The sequence below is a fragment of the Bos grunniens genome, chromosome 7, assembly GCF_055505025.1.
Source record: "Bos grunniens cultivar Pamir isolate PY7600 chromosome 7, Bosgru_T2T1.0, whole genome shotgun sequence".
NCBI classification, from domain to species: Eukaryota; Metazoa; Chordata; class Mammalia; order Artiodactyla; family Bovidae; genus Bos; species Bos grunniens.
Window position 1 is genome coordinate 6,589,864 of NC_141171.1, and position 19,977 is coordinate 6,609,840.

Below are 19,977 nucleotides of genomic sequence, written 5' to 3' on the forward strand. Positions count from 1 at the left end.
ACAGACACCGACATAGCGGTCCCTCCCGCCCTTCCTGTCTGTGCTCCGGGACCCAGTTAGGCTCCCTCAGGCCAGCCCACTTGGAGAAGGAAATGGCAACCCACTCCAGTGTTCTTGCCTGGAGAATCCCAGGGACGGGGGAGCCTGGTGGGCTGCCGTCTCTAGGGTCGCACAGAGTCGGACACGACCGAAGCGACGCAGCAGCAGCAGCAGCAGCAGCAGCAGCAGCAGCAGCAGCAGCAGCAGCAGCAGCAGCAGCAGCAGCAGCAGCAGCAGCAGCAGCAGCAGCAGCAGCAGCAGCAGCAGCAGCAGCAGCAGCAGGACAGCCTACTGCTCTCAGAGCCCTTCGGGGCTCACGGTCCCCTTTCCTTCCGCTTCCGGGATAGACCCCGCCCTCCAGGAAGCCCATCGAAAGGAGGGCGGAGCCTACGTTCGCTACGTGGTGGCGGGCGCGTCGGCCGGCGCGTGGCGGTGACGGAAGCGCCGGTGGCTAATAGGCAGCCGCGTTGGCTGGCGCTCCCGCCCCGGTCCTGCCCCGCCCCCGCCCGGCGTCCGGCCGTCGGACAGGCGGGAAGGGGCGGCCGCTCGGGAAGGATGGCGGCGGCGGCGGCGGTGGGAGTGGGCGCGGGCGCCGGGGGTTCGGGAGCCGCCGGAGGCGGCGGCGGGGGGGCGCGCGAGGGCGCGCGGGTGGCAGCGCTGTGCCTGCTGTGGTACGCGCTGAGCGCGGGCGGCAATGTGGTCAACAAGGTGATCCTGAGCGCCTTCCCATTCCCCGTGACCGTGTCGCTGTGCCACATCCTGGCGCTGTGCGCGGGGCTCCCGCCTCTGCTCCGGGCCTGGCGCGTGCCCCCGGCGCCGCCCGTCTCGGGCCCTGGGCCGGGTCCGCATCAGTCGTCCGGCCCGCTGCTACCGCCGCGCTTCTACCCGCGCTACGTGTTGCCGCTCGCCTTCGGCAAGTACTTCGCATCAGTGTCCGCGCACGTCAGCATATGGAAGGTGCCCGTGTCCTACGCGCACACCGGTGGGTGCCCAGGCTGGCCTAGGGGGCGGCGGCTGGCGCACGCCACCTGGGGCTTTGACGCTTGGGTCGGAGTGCGCCGGCTGGGGTGCCCTCGACGGTCTGGAATGTCTGGCTGAGAAGTCCGTTTCAGTCCAGAAGGCGCTGGAGGCCGCCAAAGCTTTTAGCAAGAGAGGGACACGCACAGGGGTCTCCGGGAGGGAAGGGACTGAGAAGAAAGCTGGGAAGTGAGCAGGGCGGATCATAAGTGTTGGGTTCGGGGAAGGCCCACAGATAGAGAAGAGCTGAAGTGGCTTGAGGGGCAGCCAAGCCTTCTCACCCCTCCCCCCTAGTGGGGTTGGGACAGGTCCCAGAGTGGGTTCTGGGACTAGCGCAGCTCCCTGAATACCCCTACCCTCTCTTTGCAGTCAAGGCCACCATGCCCATCTGGGTGGTCCTCCTGTCCCGGATCATCATGAAGGAGAAACAGAGCACCAAGGTAACCTAGGCGGGCTCTGGGCCGGTGGGGGCCCCAGAGGCTTCCCAGCTGTTGCTGAGCTGGTGACGTGGTCCAGGTTCCTGGTCTGCAGGCTGCCTGGCTTCCTGTCAAATAAGGAAGTCATCTTCTAGACCTCTTTTGCTGCTAACGTTCTGGAATCAGCCCCCGGGGCAGTAGCAAGTGGGGTGTGTGTTCCTGAGTTGTTTCTGATGTGTGGCCTCAGGATGCTGCTGCCCATCTCAGATCCAGCCTTCCTCCCTGTTTGGATTCCCATCCTGGGGTTGCTGGTAGGCAACTTGGATAACTTGGTCCCATCTTGACCAGACCACCCCCTCCAGTGGAATGAGGGTTGGAACATCTGACTCTTTGCTGGAACGGAACTCTGACAGAGTTTTACATCTTTGTAAGAGATAGTGGTCAGGCTCAGGATTTCTGGGGTCAGAAGTGAGAAGCTAGTCAGAGGAATCTGATTTTGGCAAAGCCCAGCAAAGTCTTCGAAATAAAAACAGCCAGGAATTGTGAATGTCTGGAAATGGAAGTGATGGCAGCCCGCAGAGCCCAGGGCTGCATGGGGAAGATGCTCTGGGCACAATCCAGGGTCTGTTCGAGATGCCAAGCCAGGGTATTTCCTGGCTTGGAGTGAGAGAAGCTGTGGCTTCAGCCAGAGACAGCCTTGCCCTGTGTCCTTAAGTGGAAGTGGGATTCCTGTTGTCCCAGCTGGAATCCATTTCATGCTGGACAGAGCGCCTCTTCTCTATGTGGTTGGTTTCTGGCATCCTGTATTTTATGTAACTTAGAATGGCAGTGCCCTGGATCAGCTTATAGAAATGGGGCCACCCCTGGCTGGTGTCTGCTTTCGGTCAGTCTTGTCCCCTGCCAGATCTGGTGTGCCCTGCAACCCACCCCCAAGGTGCTGTCAGATGTGCCTGGTCTCCCCAGGTCGGAGTTGGCCAGGAGGTGTGTGTCTTGCCTCTCTCAGTATCACACTGTGTTTATCAGGTTTCCTGTGGTAAGGGTCATTGTACCCAGCTTGGGCAGGGAGCCAGAACCTTTCACAGGGAGGAGAGACAGGGGAATGGCTTAGGCAGGAGACTAATGGTGATGACGACAGATTAAGTTGTGGCCCCACCCTTTCCAGGTAAGGCTGGTGATCATTTCATCTCGGGGAAAGCAATGAGCCTTCAAAAGGAAGAGCCTGAGGACCAGCCAGTAGTGAGGGGCAGGGATTCTGGACTTCAGAGCTCTCTTACCCTGTGTATGTGGGGATGGGGGTGGAGCTTCACCACCCCCTCCCAAATCTCTGAAGTATTTTTTTGTTTGTTTTTAATCTCTTTGTTTGTTTTGGCCATTCTGTGCCGAATGTGGGATCTTAGTTCCCTGAACAGAGATCAAACCTCAGCCCCCTGCATTGGGAGCAGAGTCTCAATCAGGGAAGTCCCCAGAGTGCTTTATGAGTATCGTTTGTAGGGGAAGGATGAGCCAGGAGTAAGGAAAGCCAAATGTTGGGGACGGACCCTGTTTCTCTGGAAGTTGGGAGCCTATTTAGCTGTGAGAGTTCCAGGGACTTTCCAGGCCCGGAAATGCTTGACCCTTCTGGAAGACCCCGGTCACAGCACTCACTACTCGTTCTTGGAGCCAGCAGTTGTTGGGTGCCCGCTAAGTGCCAGGTACCAGCATAGAGCAGTGAACAAAGAGCTGCCCTAAAGGAGTGCAGGGATGCAGACGATGTAAAGGGTGCTTCTAGTGGGTGGAGAGCGCTGTTCCCAAAACACACAGCTGGGCAACCTGACCCTGTCTAGGGGGCACTGGGTCAGGGAAAGTTCTTGGCCTTTGTGAACTGTGACCCCTGAAGGGAACGGAGATCTCCAGCTGAAGAAGGTGTAGGGGGAGTGTCCTCACTAGGGATAACTGCATGTTGGAAGAGTGCAAAATAAAAGGGACCCAGGAAGCCCATCAGAGGCTTACAGTTTCAGATCCTGGTGTTGGTGGCGGCAGCTGGGTAGATCCTGTTAGGACCAGCCCTGGCTTGTGGCTCTTAATGTAATGGGGGTGTTGGCATGGCTGGGGCGCCCACAGTGACACGGCCCTGCCCTCGGGTACTCTGAGAACCATCTGCCTCTGCCTGACCCCCCAGAGTGTTACGGTCCCAGCTAACACCGGCATGCAGAGTGGCAGGTGGTGCCCCTCTGGGGAGGAGAGAGCAGTCGGGCCCCCCCAGGCGTCAGCGCTGGGCGGCCCAGCTCCACCCGGCCTGGCGGCCACTGCTGCGTCCTCTCACAGGTGTACCTGTCCCTCATCCCCATCATCAGCGGCGTCCTGCTGGCCACCGTCACCGAGCTGTCCTTCGACATGTGGGGGCTGGTCAGCGCCCTTGCGGCCACGCTGTGCTTCTCGCTTCAGAACATTTTCTCCAAAAAGGTACTGGGACACTGTCCAGGGTGCACCTGCTGTTTCTGGGGTGGGTGGGTGGCGTCTAAGAAAGCAGCCAGGTAACGATTTCTTCAGTGTTGGGACAAAAACATCCTGTCGCCTTTCTGCTGCTTTTCTATTGTTTTGTTTTATAAATAGCTTTATTATTATCATATAGGAAGCTGACTTACATTCAATGTGAAAAAATAGAGAAAAGCGCAGTGAAAAGAAATCAGAAATTTTATTGAGCACCTACTGTGTGACAGGCGCTGTAGTAGGTGCTGGGGCCCAAGACTCAACAGAGACCTGCCCCCTGGCTCAGGGTTTCCTCTTTCTTGAGGAAAGCCGCAGTGCTGTTCCCTACTGTTAATGCTAGGGGGTTTTCCTGCATGGTTTTTAGAGTTGCAATATTACACATACTTTTTAAGTTTTGCTTTGTTCATTTATTATTTTAACATTGCATTTTCCCATATCATTAAAAATTATTGCTCCTAACTCATAATAATCACATTCTTTGCAGGTACCATAATTAACACAGTTGGTTTCCGTACTGCACATGCAGATTATTTCCAACTAATCCCTACAAATAATACAATTTATGAACATCTTTGTGCAAAACATTTTTCTATTTCTCGGGTTATTTCCTTTTGATGAGTTTACCATTCTTGGGTCAGCGGGTATGAGATATTTACAGCTTTTGATATACTTTTCCTGCTTGTTTTCTGGAACTATATACCAGTTTAGACACGAACCAGCACCATTTCAGAGTGCCTGTTTCACTGTAGCTTTACCAGCAATTGAGTGTTGCTGGGTTTTGTTTTTTCTTCTCTCGGTCCTTTGCATATGAAACACGGCGCTTGTTGTGGTCATGGGCAGTGTGCCTCGTCATGGGCTGTGTGTCTCGTCATGGGCCGTGTGCCTCATCAGGGGCCGTGTGCCTCACCATGGGCCGTGTGTCTCGTCATGGGCAGTGTGCCTCACCATGGGCTGTGTGTCTCGTCATGGGCGCACTTGCAGGTTTGGCAGTCAAGGTCAGATACCAGGGATAATGTGCAGCCACCATGTTTCGGGCCTGGGTAAGCGGAGCCCCTCTTGCCACTTATAGTTACAACCAGCCTTTAAAGAGGTTTTCTCTCTTCAGGTATTAAGAGATTCAAGGATCCACCATCTCCGGCTGCTGAACATCTTGGGCTGCCATGCCGTCTTTTTTATGATCCCCACGTGGGTCCTGGTAGATCTCTCGGCTTTCCTGGTCAGCAGCGACCTGGTGAGTTGGCCTGTGCCAAGAACATGCCCTTTTCTTAGCTGGTTCCGAAGTAGGTACTTTGTCAGGGAATTATGCCTCTGTGTTGACTGGGGCATCGGGCCTCTGACTGCCAGCCCTTTTAGCTCTCAGCTCTTTGATGATTCAACATTGAGTGCAGTCAAGGAAGTCGGCTTCTTATGCGTTTTCTTCTCAGTCGTGCTAGATCCCAGCTGCTGATAACTGCTGCATTTGTGCCAGTGCATTCAAGGAAGAAAAAATGCCAGCACAGGCAACTTTCCCACCCTGACGGTCTGGTTCAGGTCTCACTTGGCCTTTTAGAAACTCTGCTTGCACTGCTCAAGTCCTTTCTTGGTGTCATCTCTGTCTGTACTGCCATTGACTCCAGATGTACCCACAGCTCTCTGAGCTGAGCCCAGGAGAGAGCATCTTCCCACCCACGGCCTACAGGACCAGCCTCCAGAGAAGGTACTGGAAACCAATGCAAGCAGTAGTGATAAGGAGGTGGGCATGGTTCTTCCTGGTCTGAGCTGGATGGAGTCAATGTAGGGCTTAATGAGGTCTGACTGGATTCTTCTGTTAAAGATCAGTGTATCAATTCTTATTTTTAAAATTTATTTTACTTTTTGCTTCGCTGGGTCTTCATTGCTGCTTGGGCTTTCTCTAGTTGGAGCAGGTGGGGACTGCTCGTGATTGCAGTGCCCAGACTGCTCACTGCAGTGGCTTCTCTTGCTGCAGAGCACAAGTTCTAGGTGCATGGGCTCAGCAGTTGCCGCTCACGGGCTTAGTTGCTCCACAGCATATGGAATTTTCCTGGACCAGGGATCAAACCTGTGTTCCCTGCATTGGCAGGCAGATTCTTAACCACTGGACCACCAGGGAAGTCCCTGCACTACCCCATCTTACTATATGAGAGACCTGAGCATCCTCCGATCTGGGGGCTTCTGAAACCAATCCCCCACAGGTACTGAGGGCCAAGTGTGTTCATTCCTCCACCCTCCTTATACAAATAGTGACTTTTTAGACATTTTAGATATTTAGAAAAGGGAGAAAAGGTTTTCACTCAATAACGCATCGTGGGGATCGTTCCATACTGGCCTGTCAGGTCCTCCTTCCTCTGGTTGCTGCTTCGCACTGCCTGTCGGTCTGGCGTCAGCGCTGCTACGCTGCTCTGACGCACTGGTGTCTCTGTGCACACTCACAAACAGGCATGTGTAGATTGTGTTCTGCTCTCTCCTTGCTCTCTTTGCTTTGCTTTCTCTTGCATTTAGGACATTTTTTTATTTTCTTTTAGTAATAAACTTACTTCCATTGCCATTGGTGATCTCTTTTTCTCGTCAGGTCATTTTTTTTTTAATTTTTGACTGGGCTGGGTCTTCGTCACTAGATGCAGGCCTTCTCTGGGTGCAGTGAGCAGAGACTGCTCTACTTGTGGTGTGCAGGCTTCTCACTGCAGTGGCTTCTCTCGCTGCGGGGCATGGCTCGAGGGTGTGCAGGCTTTAGTAGTTGCCAACTCACAGGCCCTGGCATGCATACTCCACAGTTGTGGCATATGGACTTGGCTGCCCCACAGCACGTGGGCTCTGAACCAGGGACTGAACCTGTGTCCCTTGCATTGGCAGGTGGATTCTTAACCATCGGCCCATCAGGGAAGCCCTGAAGCCGTATATTGTTTGCCTTGATGGGACCCTTGTGTGTTTTAACAGCAGCCCTAGCAGCGCACAGTATTCCACACTGCTGCCCCCAAAAGTGGGGTTCCTAGTGGGGCTCCCCCGCCCTCCCGTGTCTTCCCGCAGCAGCCAGGTGAGTTAGGTGTGTCCTGGTGCTGTGCTCCACAGTGGAAGGGAGAAAGCTCAGGTTGGAGACACATCATCTGGGCCTGCTACTCACCATGTTTCCAAGAATCAAAGGCTACAGCAGACAGTTCCCAGACATATCCAGACCTGCTGCCAACAGCTCAACTGTAGCCAGGTATGGATTTCCAGACTCTGAAGCAGGTGGCCCAGTTTTAAAGCTTGGACAGGATGGGTGAAGCCAGTACTTGAGAACTGAAAAGTAAATGGGGACAGGCAGGCTGATGGAGAAACCAGATTACAAAGCACCACTGAGCCAGCTGTGGGTTTGCTTTCTTCTGCCTCCTGTGTCTTCAGCCTGGACTTAAAGCATCTGGAAACACAGAAGTGGGCACTGGGGGAGGAAGAGAGTGAAAAGCCCTCTTTACTGGCTTGCTGAGGGGAAAGGAGATTCGTGGTGCTCTGAGAGCACGGGGGGAATCCTCTGTTTCTGTTTCCCTTGTCCTCTCACGTCCCAGGCCCCCAGCAGTCCCGTTTGGTGGTGGCAGCAAGGTCCCATAGGCCCCTGAGATGCTCAGGTGGGAACCTCCCTCTGCAATCGCAGGACAGGATTAGCCCCTGTTGCACTTTTTTTCTTTTCTTCATCCTCCCACTGCTTGGCCCCGAATGGAGGTAGAGTTGTAGGAAGGAATCAGAGTGGGGTTATTAAGTCCAGCTTTCTAAGTGGATAATTGAAAGAGGGAGACCTCAGAAACCAGAAAATACCAAGGAGACATGGAAAGAAGGAACCTGGGGGAAATGATCTCATAAAACACCATAAAAGAGACTTCCCTGGTGTTCCAGTGCTTAAGACTCTGCACTTCCACTGCAGGGGACATGGGTTCAATCCCTGGTTACGGAACTAAATCCTGCATGCCATGCAGTGCAACCAAAAAAAAAAACACAAAAAAGGCAGAGCCAAAATGGAAAAGCAAGCAGAAATCTGAAATTCAGTTAAAGTTGGAAAGACAAAGTTACCATTTTAAAAATAAAACAACAAAATTCTGAGCTGCACATGTGAGGATCTGATCCTAACAGCACACAAAGACAGAACAGTCTACTGCCCAGGCCCGTGGCTGACCGCTGCGTGGGGTCACTGTGTGCTGCTGTGTGCCGCTGAAAGGCTTGAAAACAGCTGGTGCTGGAACCACAGCCCACTGGAGGCTGGTTAGGCTTGTAGCCTGAACCTAGCTGAGTCTGCTAAAGCCAAGTATCAACATTATCCATGGGACCTACAGTCGTATGGAGGAGGCAATGGCACCCCACTCCAGTACTCTTGCCTGGAAAATCCCATGGACGGAGGAGCCTGGAAGGCTGCAGTCCATGGGGTTGCTAAAAGTCGGACACGACTGAGCGACTTCACTTTCACTTTTCACTTTCATGCACTGGAGAAGAAAATGGCAACCCACTCCAGTGTTCTTGCCTGGAGAATCCCAGGGACGGAGGAGCCTGGTGGACTGCCGTCTATGGGGTCACACAGAGTCGGACACGACTGAAGTGACTTAGCAGCACAGTCGTATAATATTCTAAACGTCCAGGATATAATCCAGAATTATTGGGAATACAAAGAAACAGAAAAATTTCAAGTCTTATGAGAAAAGACAATCAACAGATGCCAGTACTGGGATGACCCAGATATTGAAATTATTGGACAAAGCCTTTAAAGCAATTATTTATAATCATGCTCCAAGAATGTTCTTGACACAAATGGGAAGAATAGAAGACAGAACCAAGTGGAAATTTCAGGATGGAAGAAACAACTTAAACTCACTGGATGGTATTGGATGAACTCAGTAGCAGAATAGAGATGACAGAGGGAGGTCCGTAACTTGAAGATAAGTCAGCTGAAGGTGTCTACTTTGAGCCACAGAAAGAAAATGATTCAAAGACAAAAAAAGCTTGAAAACAGAAAAAGGATGCATTATTTATAGGAGAACAGAAATTTGGACAATTGTGGGTTTCTCATCAGAAACCATGAAGTAGAATAACATTCGTAAAGTACTAAAACTAAAGAACTGTTAACACGTAATTCTATATCCAGCAAATATAGAATTTCCAAAATCACTGGGTCTATAGATCAGGAATAAAGAATTGAACACCACTGTCAACCAACTGGAAATCTCATTGACATTTATAGAATATGTTACCCAGCAGCAGCAGAATAGACATCTTTTCAAGTGTATATGTGGAAATTCACCAAAATAGATCATATTGTATGTCAAAAAAACCTTAAGAGAACAATAAAATTAAAAGTAAATAACAAAGAAGTAACAGGAAAATTTCCAAACACTTGGAAACTAAACAGCACATTTCTAAATAATCCATGGACCAAAGAGGAAGTCTCAAGGGAAAAGAAAAAAAATTTTAACTGAAGCAAAACTGACCCTTCCAAAAAAGAGAGAGGGATAAGACAATACAAATAATCAGGAATGAAAAAGGGAGCAGTACTGCAAAACTCACAGAACTTAAAACCATAAAAATACTACTGACAACTCTACACACATAAAATCAATGACAGCTGAAATAGACCAGTTCCTCATAAACCACACAGTATCAGAATGTACCCACTCCAGATGAAGAAGATAACCTGAATCTTATAACTATTAAAGAAATTGAATTCATAGTTTAAAGCCTCCTAGAAAGAAGTCATCAGGCCCAGATGGTTTTATGGGTAATTTCTACCAAACATTTAAGGAAAAATAAACACCAGTTCTGCACAATCTCCTCTGGAAAACAAGTGGAAAAGAAGACTTTTGGTTCATATTAACAAACCATAAAAAGGACAGATATCCCTTGTGAGAATAGAGACAAAAGTCCTTAATAAAATATTCAGTTCAGTTCAGTCGCTCAGTCGTGTCCGACTCTTTGCCACCCCATGAATCGCAGCACACCAGGCCTCCCTGTCCATCACCAACTCCCGGAGTTCACTGAGACTCACTTCCATCGAGTCAGTGATGCCATCCAGCCATCTCATCCGCTGTCGTCCCCTTCTCCTCCTGCCCCCAATCCCTCCCAGCATCAGTCTTTTCCAGTGAGTCAACTCTTCGCATGAGGTGGCCAAAGTACTAGAGTTTCAGCTTTAGCATCATTCCTTCCAAAGAAATCCCAGGGCTGATCTCCTTCAGAATGGACTGGTTGGATCTCCTTGCAGTCCAAGGGACTCTCAAGAGTCTTCTCCAACACCACAGTTCAAAAGCATCAATTCTTCGGCGCTCAGCCTTCTTCACAGTCCAACTCTCACATCCATACATGACCACAGGAAAAACCATAGCCTTGACTAGACGGACCTTTGTTGGCAAAGTAATGTCTCTGCTTTTGAATATGCTGTCTAGGTTGGACATAACTTTCCTTCCAAGGAGTAAGCGTCTTTTAATTTCATGGCTGCAGTCACCATCTGTAGTGATTTTGGAGCCCCAAAAAATAAAGTCTGACACTGTTTCCACTGTTTCCCCATCTATTTGCCATGAAGTGATGGGACCGGATGCCATGATCTTCATTTTCTGAATGTTAAGCTTTAAGCCAACTTTTTCACTCTCCACTTTGACTTTCATCAAGAGGCTTTTTAGTTCCTCTTCACTTTCTGCCATAAGGGTGGTGTCATCTACGTATCTGAGGTGATTGATATTTCTCCCGGCAATCTTGATTCCAGCTTGTGTTTCTTCCAGTCCAGCGTTTCTCATGATGTACTCTGCATAGAAGTTAAATAAGCAGGGTGACAATATACAGCCTTGACGTACTCCTTTTCCTATTTGGAACCAGTCTGTTGTTCCATGTCCAGTTCTGACTTGCTTCCTGACCTGCATACAGATTTCTCAAGAGGCAGGTCAGGTGCTCTGGTATTCCCATCTCTTTCAGAATTTCCCACAGTTTATTGTGATAAAATATTAGAATCAAATAAATAATAAAATATTAGAATAAATCAAATGCAGGGATATGTTAAGAAACATACTACACTATGAAAAAGTGAGATTTAAATCAAGAAAGCAAGGCTAATTCAATACTTTGAAATCAATCAATGTAATCTACTGTAATAGCCTAATAAAAAACACATAGTCATACCAACTCATGCAGATAAGGCATTTGAGAAAATGCAACATCCAGTCATGAGTTTTAAAAAGTCAACACACTAGAAATAGAGGAAACTACCTCAACTTGACCAAAGGCATACATAGCTAACATAATGATGAGAAATTGAAAGTTTTTTCCCCTAAATTCAGGAATAAGGTAAAGATGTTCACTCTCAATAGGCCCATTCCCCATGATACTTAACATCGTAGCCAGAACAATAAACAAGGTAAAGAAATAGATTTGAAAGGAAGAAATAAAATTCTTTCTACTCAACAAAATCTTATACTTCTTACATTCAGCTATAAATCATTACTTAAATTTTAACTTCTGCTGGGCAAAGGCATTAATGAAAAAAAGTTGAGAAACTATCTCCCTATGTGTATATATTTGGAGATAGATATTTATAGATATTAAAATTTGTTTAATAAAAGCTGATTGGAAATTTTACATTGACTGGCAAGAGAACTGAAATAGCTAAATAAGTTTGAGAAAGAAGAACAGAGTTGGAGGAATCACATAATTTTAAGACTTAGTATAAAGCTATGGATATTGGTGGAAAAAGACGTCCATCAGTGAGCAGATAGACAGCATGAAAGTATACTCACAGATACGGGTGACTGATTTTTTGCAAAGGTTCAAAGGCAACTCCATGGAGAAAGGATGGTTTCTTTAACAAATGGTGTGGGAGCGAATGAACATCCATATGCAAGATCTGAGCCTTGACTTCAGCCTCACACATTATACAAAATTTAACTCATCAGGTATTCTAGGCCTAAATATAAGAGCAAAAATGGTAACCTTTAGAAGAAAACAGAGGAAACATCTTCATGACTTGGAAATAGTTTGTAGACATTACACCAAAAGCACAGTCCATTAAAAAAAAAAATTGCTAAATGGGGGCTTCATCAAAGTTAAAGGCTTTTGCTTCCCAAAATACTACTAAAGAAAGACAGGCTACAGACTGGGAAAAAAATACTTGCCACTGAGATACTGACAGAGGACTTGTGTTCAGGATATATAAAGAACTCTTAAAACTCAACAGTAGTTTAAAAATAGGCCCAAGACTTGAATTTCACCACTGAGATTGTGCAGATGTGAAATATGTTCAACATCATTAGTCATTAGGGAAAAGCCAGTTAAAACCATGAGGAGATTCCGCTCTGTATCTGATTGAATAGCTCCAGTGAAAAGTACTGACAGTACCGTGTCTGTCAAGGATGGGGCACAGCTGGCATTTTCCTGTTGTTGGAGCAACTGCAAAATGGCGCAGCCACTCTGGAAAACATTTGGGAGTTTCTTCTGAAGTTAAACATACACTGACCACATGTCCCAGCAGTCTCACTCCTGGGTGTCTAGAGAAATGGAACTCAGGTTCACATAGAAGCCTGTGCACAAATGTTTAGCAACTCTGTTTATGATCACAGAGTATTGGAAACAACCCAGATGTCCTTCAACAGGTGAATGGAGAAAGAAACTTCGATGCGTTTGTACAGCAGAATATTTCTCAGCAAGAACAAAGGTACCAACTGTCATCCCTTACAAGTTGGGTGGATGTCACAGGCATTATGCTGAATCAAAGAAACCTGTTTGAGAAGGTTCCATGCTGCATCTTTCCAGTTAGAGGACTGTTTCCAAAAGACAAACCTATCGTGGAGAACACCTCAGTGGTTGCCTGGGTGGGGGAGGGAGGGTGCACAGAGAAGCCCTGGAGAGTGCCATGGGGTGATGGAGCTGTTCTGAACTCTGACTGTGGTATTGGCTACACAAATCAATATATGTGTGTTAATACACATGGAGCTATCCACCAGAAGGAAGAAACACTCAACTTTTTTGTATGTCAGTTCTTTTAAAACGCTGGATTGGCTGGGTTGCTTTGCAAGCAGGCTGCCTTGTAAAAATAGCTTGTAAGTCCCTGTGGGTCACCTCAGGGAAGAATTCCTGGGGGAACAGGCCAGCTCACCCTGAAGGTAATTCTGAGCAGGTCCCTACTTGGATCTCCCTCACTTTTAAGAGGACTATGTGATCCTTCCCTATCAGAAGGTGCTGGAGATATAATCAGGCCACTGCCCGAGGATTGCTGCAGCTCTCTTCCTGGCAAGGCCACTAGACCCCACTGTCTGAGAGATCCAGCTGTGTCCTCCTGTGTGAGAGGTCAGAGCAGTCTGGGAATTGGCCTGAGATCAGCCCAGGCTCTTTGAAGAGTTTGTGGTCCTAATGTTTGCTAGTTGGTGTTTCTTCTGTTGTTCAGCCAGTCAGTTTTGTCCAGTTCTTTGTGACTCTATGGACTGCAGCACACCAGGCTTCCCTGTCCTTCACCATCTCCTGGAGTTTGCTCAAACTTACGTCCATTGAGTTGGTGATGCCATCCAACCATCTCATCCTCTGTTGCCCTGTTCTCCTTCTGCCTTCCGTCTTTCCCAGCATCAGAGTGTTTTCTGATGAATTGAGTCTTCACATCAGGTGACCAAAGTATTGGAGCTTCAGCTTCAACTTCAGTCCTTCTAATGAATATTCAGGATTGATTTCCTTTAGGATGGACTGGTTTGATTTCCTTGCTGTCCATGGGACTCTCAAGAGTCTTCTCCAGCACCACAGTTTGAAAGCATCAGTTCCTCAGTGCTCAGCTTGCTTTGTGGTCCAATTCTTACATTGATACATGACCACTGGAAAAAATAGAGCTCTGACTAGATGGGCCTTTGTTGGCAAAGCAATGTCTCTGCTTTTACTGTGCTGTGTAGGTTTGTCATAGCTTTTCTTCCAAGGAGCAAATGTCTTTTAACTTCATGGCTCTGGTCACCATCTGCAGTGATTTTGGAACCCCAAGAAAATAAAGTCTGTTACTATTTCCATTTTTTCCCCATCTATTTGCCATGAAGTGATGGGGCTGGGTGTTGTGATCTTAGTTTTTACTTCTAGGCCCCCTTTATTATGGTGGCTTCATTCTGGCGAGAGTCGGATGGTAAAATTTTGTTTGTTAAGATTTTCACTTCCTTTTTTAAAAATTTTATTTGATTTTTGACTGTGCTGGGTCTTTGTTGCTGCATGCAGACTTTCTCTAGTTGTGGCATGCCGAGCTCCTTGCCATGATGGGTGCTCTGCAGCATGTGGAATCTTCCTGGACCAGAGATTGAACTCGTGTCCCCTGCACGTGCATTCTTAACCACTGGACAACCAGGGAAGTCAGCAACTAAAGTTTTGATGATAACATCATTTTCTGTTCGTTTGGCTTGGGATTGTTTTAGAGCACTTTCAAAACCATGATTGCATTTGGTCCTCACAGCAGCAGTGTTGTACAGACTCATCAGGATCAATCTTCCCCATTGCAGAGATGAAGCCAGAGAGGTTGGGCAGCTTGCCTGGGGACTCCCAGTGATGGGGCAGACTAGAGCCTTGGGCTCTCTGCCTTGTGGGGGAACTTCTTCACACACCCAGAGGCTGCCACCCCAGGACTTCCCCATTTGCTACAATGCAAAATGTCTCCATGGTTTGAATGTCTGTGTCCCCTAAAATTCATATGTTGAAACCTAAACCTTACAACATGATGGTGTTTGGAGACAGGGCTTTTTGGACGTGATTAGGACATGAGGGTGGGGCCCATCATGAATGGGATTCGTGCTCTTCTAAGAGACCCCAGAGCTTCCCTGGTGGCTCAGCATCAAGAATCCACCCACCAGTGAAGGAAATGGGAGTTTGACCCCTGATCTAGGAAGATCATATGCCATGGAGCAACTAAGACCGTGCACCACAGCTATTGAGCCTGTACTCTAGGGCTCACAAGCCCTGGAGCCTGCACGCCACGACAAGAGAAGCCACCACAGAGAAACGCACATACTGGAACTAGAAAGTAGCCCTTTCTCCCTGCAAATAGAGGAAAGCCCACGCAGCAGTGCAGACCTGGCACAGCCAATACATATACAGATAAAATTATTTTTAAAAAGAGAGAAACCCCAAAGAGTTCCCTTGCCAATTCTGCCCTGTGAGGACCCAGTGAGACCCACTGAACCAGGAGGGCGCTCACCAGATATGGAGTCTGCCAGCGCCTTTATCTTGGACTTCAACCCACAGAACTGTGAGAAATCAACATTTTTTGGTAACCCCTTTGGCCTGTGGTACTTTGTCACAGCAGCTCAAACAGGTGATGTCCAGTATGTAGACCCTGCTCTGCTAACCCAGAGCCCCAACCCTCCCTGCCCAGGGACAGGGGAAAGCTCTGGTTCATGTCCTCTGCACCCCTTAAATACCTGATGTCCCCCCCGAACCTCCACTTCCTTGGCAGGGACGGGTGGTGATTATTATTATTGTTGTGCCGTGCAGAGCGTCGTGAAGGACGGAGGTTGTACGTATAAGCACCTGGTATCACAGCATGGCCTGCCCGGGCCTGTTCCCTCACCGGGAGTGTGGCCCCCGAGAAACCACTGTGTGTCACCCCCCAGGGCGGGCGTGCTGTTCTGACCTCAGTGCTGCTCTCGCTCCCCCGTCTCTGCAGACCTATGTGTCCCAGTGGCCTTGGACGCTCCTGCTCCTGGCCGTCAGCGGCTTCTGTAACTTTGCCCAGAACGTCATCGCCTTCAGCATCCTCAACCTCATCAGCCCTCTGAGCTACTCAGTTGCCAACGCCACCAAGCGGATCATGGTCATCACAGTGTCCCTGATCATGCTGCGGAACCCCGTCACCAGCACCAATGTCCTGGGCATGCTGACGGCCATCCTCGGAGTCTTTCTGTACAACAAGGTGAGTCTGGGCTAGGGGAGGGTGTCCCCTTGACACCCAAGAAGGCACCAAGCATTGGTGGAGAGGATGGAGCCTCACCAGGAACTGAGAGGCAGGGGTTCCAGCTCCCAGCTTTGCCACTGCCTGGTTTACGGTCTTGGCTCCGCTCCCTCCACCCTGGGCTTCCGTTTTCCCTCACGGATGCCCCAGGCTCACGCCTCACTCTGTTTTGGCTCAGTTCTACCGCAGCTCTGTTGGGAATTTCACTCCTTCCTTGCGAAGGTTCTGTGTATTCCCGTGAAGCTGCGGGATGGCTGACAGGGAGGGCTGCTCCATTAACCGTTCAGTGAGCGTGCCCCAGCTCCACTTGGGGTGACACTTGTGTCACCTTGAAGGCCTCTTGGCCATGAATCTCGAGCCCCCGCTGTGTCCTCTGCGTCCCAGGCATGAAGCTGATGGCGTCACTGCTTTTTTGACCTTGCAGACCAAGTATGACGCGAACCAGCAAGCCCGGAAGCACCTCCTCCCCGTCACGACAGGGGACCTGAGCAGTAAGGAGCACCACCGGAGCCCCCTGGAGAAGCCCCACAACGGCACGCTCTTTCCCCCGCACAGTGACTACCAGTACGGCCGCAACAACATCTTGACAGATCACTTCCAGTACGGCCGGCCGAGCTACCCAAACTCATATACTTTGAACCGATATGACGTGTAGAGCCTAGCGAGCTGGGCAGGACGTTCTGCCAGTCCTCCCCTCCATCCCCGCCCCCAGCAGCATCAGAAACTCCTGACCACCAGTGAATGTACAACCCAGCCACGGGGGGATGGTGCGGAACCAGCAGAAGACCCTGGGGTCCCTGGCCCCCAGCCCGCCCAGGGGCAGCAGGAAGCAGACCCTGCCGTGGGGACCACCCCTGAGCTCCGGTGTTTCACGCCCTTTCTTCCTGGAGCCTTGTCTTCTGAGGGCGGCGTCACTCTGGAAACCTTGTCTAGGTTTTTACCTTTCTGTGTAGACTTATTTCCCCAAGTCTGGTCTTCAGAGTTCTTTTTCTGCTTTCCAGCCAGGACCCTCTCTGGAAAGGACACAGACCTCAGAGCGGGCGAAGTGTGCTTTGCAGGGAGGGTGGCAAGGAAAGGACCCTAGGGTGGTGCTTTGTGACTGGCCACTTTCTCAGGCAGGCACAGGACTGAAGCAGGTGTGGAGCAGAGGAGTGCAAGGGTTACGAAAACCTCTCCAGCCACAAAGGTAGACTCAGCTTTGGGTCAGCCCCATGACGGTTTGCAATTCTGGCCAACGTCCCTCAGTGCAGAGCAATTGCAATTAGCACTGAATCCTTACAGCCTAATTCTCTGACCCGCAAGTCAGAGATGGTGTGCCGACCGAAAGGGAAGGGCGGCTGCTGACTCCTGACTCTCTTCCTTTGCTGGAGTGGAACGACCCTCCTCTCGGAGCAGCGAGAAGGATCGTTCGAAATCATGTTCAGCGTTTCAAGCTCAACCACAATACTCAATTTGTTCTCATGAGCCTTCAACACTCTGTGCTTAACAGGGTATCTGGTGAGATGTTGGTTTTATGAGGATCTTGCATTTTTCTAGGGCATATTTTGTAGTTGTCTGTGTTTTTCGCCTCGGTCCCCCACCCCTCACCCCCCTCTTAGGGGATGCAGGATGCATGCAGATTGGCTTATGGTTGGAAACCCCTTTGGTTTTTAAACGTTTAAAAACAAGAAAGGTTGCTGGCGATGCCTGTCTCAGCACATGTCTGCATTTAGTAGGAAGGAATGAAGTGTTCTGAAGCGCTTTTCTAGTGACCACAACCTCTGAAAGTGAGATTAATCAAGGTCATCTCCATACTTTTGTGTCACAGAGCTTGGCGCTCTGATTCTGTTAGCTGCTCTAGTGATGTTTCCGTCAGGATATGAATCATGTCCCAGGGAAGGGGCAAGCACCAGGCTAGGATTTGGTTTGCCAAATCGGTCTTTGGTCAAGAAGTTTGCGTTTTAGCAGAATCACATCACCAGGAAGATTATGTGAGCTCCGAGGGTAACCCGTGTGCTGAGGTCCAGGTTGGGACACTGGCATAAGAGATTGTGGCCTCAGAGAGGACCCTCCCTTGACTGCTGGCTGCCTTCTTCCTTCTGCCCTGCACCTAGCCTCTTCAACAGGCACTTGGCTTGATCAGCAGATGGGACCTCGGGTCACCTTTTACCTTCTGGCATGTGAGATGGTTCTCTGCTCCGAGAGGAAGTGCCAACCATGGCTTATGCTCGACTCCTGTTTGTTTTTGATGATGGGAACTTTGTACCTAGAGGTTACATTTTGTCACTCCTGGATGGGCCGCTCCTGGAGAGGTCATGAGGTCGCCTTCTGGCTTGTTTAGTACCACTGGCCTCAGGAGAACCCATTTGGCGTTGGCTTGCTTTTTCCTTACTTTGGCCTCAAGTTCTGAGACTACGTTGTGCGAAACAGGAAGGGGCCGTCCTCAAGGATGTTTTCGTGAACTTGCCGAGTGCCTTCACCAGAGGCAGGAGTTGGACCTGCAGTTGGTCCACAATAAATGGAGATAGTTTTGCATGGCAAAGAGATTACAGTAATTGTCTTTATGATAGGAACTGATTCCTTGAACATAAAATTGAACTCCAAAATGAATTATGCTTCTCTGCAGGTTTAATGAAATTTCTGAGGTTGCTGGAATTTGTGTATTTGTTTTTCTAAAGCAAGATCTGCTGGTGAGGGGAGATACCTGACTGGTTTCTTTACGGTTTATAAATGAATAAACAAATATTTAGTTCTGTACAGAAATCTACAGTGAGTACATACACTGGAATGAGACAATCATATTCGATCAGATCAGAAGACAAAGACATACTTTTGAGACTTGAAAGTTCAGAGTGGACGTTGACCTCCTGAAGGTTGGTTTTCCAGCCACTTGCTGCCCTGGCTCAGCCCCCACTACTCCTCATCTCACATCCACATTTGCAGTTGGGTTGCTTCACCCTCCTCCCTGCTGGGGTTTGTAACAGCAAATTTAGTTCACCCATCCACGGTGTGGTCTGCAAAACTAATTCAAACCCAACCCCTTCATTTTACAGAAGGGGAAACTGAGGCTCAGAGGGCATTTTTAAATAGTGTTTGTTCACTATCTTGAGACTCAGTGTAGAATTTTTAAGCACCTTATTTTAAGTCATTCATTATTTGGAAAAATCAAACCCCTATTACAAAGGAGAGAAGTCAAACAGGTTCAAATGAAGAAGCACCTGGAATTTCTGAACTCTGCTGTGTATGTGGCACGCATCGCACAGCAGGTCCTGTGTTATCACTGGGACATAACCAGACCTGGATCCCTTAAGGTCTAACAGCCTTAAGGCAGAGAACATTATTGAAGAATCTGAAAATCGTGAACTCTTTATGTCACCGTGTTTTCAGGACTTTTCATGCTATAGACTGTTCTGCAGGAATGATACTGTGTATATTCTTGGATGGCATTTACCAAAAATAAATGATGGTCTCCAGGGAATTAAGATTGGTCCCAGTTTGTCGGTGAAGGGCCCCTTCTGAGTCAGTCTGTCATCAGCGTGTCCAGCCACAAAATGTGTAAGAGGCAGAAAGAACACACCAACTTGGTCCCCACATCCAGGTATACTGCAACCTTTTTATTTTTTCTGAGCCCAAATTTAGATGTGTGATTTATGGATTTGTGAGACAGTAGGATAAAAGTAGAAATCACAGCATCACAGTTAATGACGTGTCTTTATTGAACAGAGTAACATGGAAAATCCAAGAATGTTGCAACAGCTATGCTTATCCAGCATCTGTGTGAAGGAATAATAGTGAGTACCTGATACATGTGGGCTTTTTATACACACTCCACAAACAGTTACCCTTTGCCTTGCTACAGATGAAAATGGGGCCCAGACGGGTTAAGTAATTTGTCCAGGATCACACAGGTACTGCATTTCCCCCCATATCACTCAGAAACCACTGCCAACAGTTTCTTTTCATCGCAATGGATAGGTAAGTTTCTTCTAAAACAGTTGCCTACATCCTTCTGTTCAGTGATTTACTGAGTGCTTGCTACTAAGCTGCTAAGTCACTTCAGTCGTGTCCGACTCTGTGCGACCCCATAGATGGCAGCCCACCAGGCTCCCCCGTCCCTGGGATTCTCCAGGCAAGAACACTGGAGTGGGTTGCCATTTC

At 49.0% G+C, this 19,977-nt stretch overlaps 1 protein-coding gene across 2 annotated transcripts; it reads left to right on the forward strand.

Moving 5' to 3' along the window:
• The first annotated feature begins 489 nt into the window (after window positions 1-489).
• On the forward strand, window positions 490-19,297 carry SLC35E1 (solute carrier family 35 member E1). Of its 2 annotated transcripts, none has more exons than XM_086408633.1 (6): window positions 490-1,021; window positions 1,426-1,496; window positions 3,777-3,914; window positions 5,047-5,172; window positions 15,556-15,801; window positions 16,265-19,297. In XM_086408633.1, the coding sequence occupies exons 1-6, from the start codon at window positions 595-597 to the stop codon at window positions 16,493-16,495; spliced, it is 1,239 nt and encodes a 412-aa protein (XP_086264759.1). In that variant the 5' UTR covers window positions 490-594; the 3' UTR covers window positions 16,496-19,297. The 2 variants fall into 2 exon arrangements, with proteins under 2 accessions (XP_086264759.1, XP_086264760.1); XM_086408634.1 differs by having other exon boundaries at window positions 820-1,021; window positions 3,806-3,914.
• Window positions 19,298-19,977: the final 680 nt, after the last annotated feature.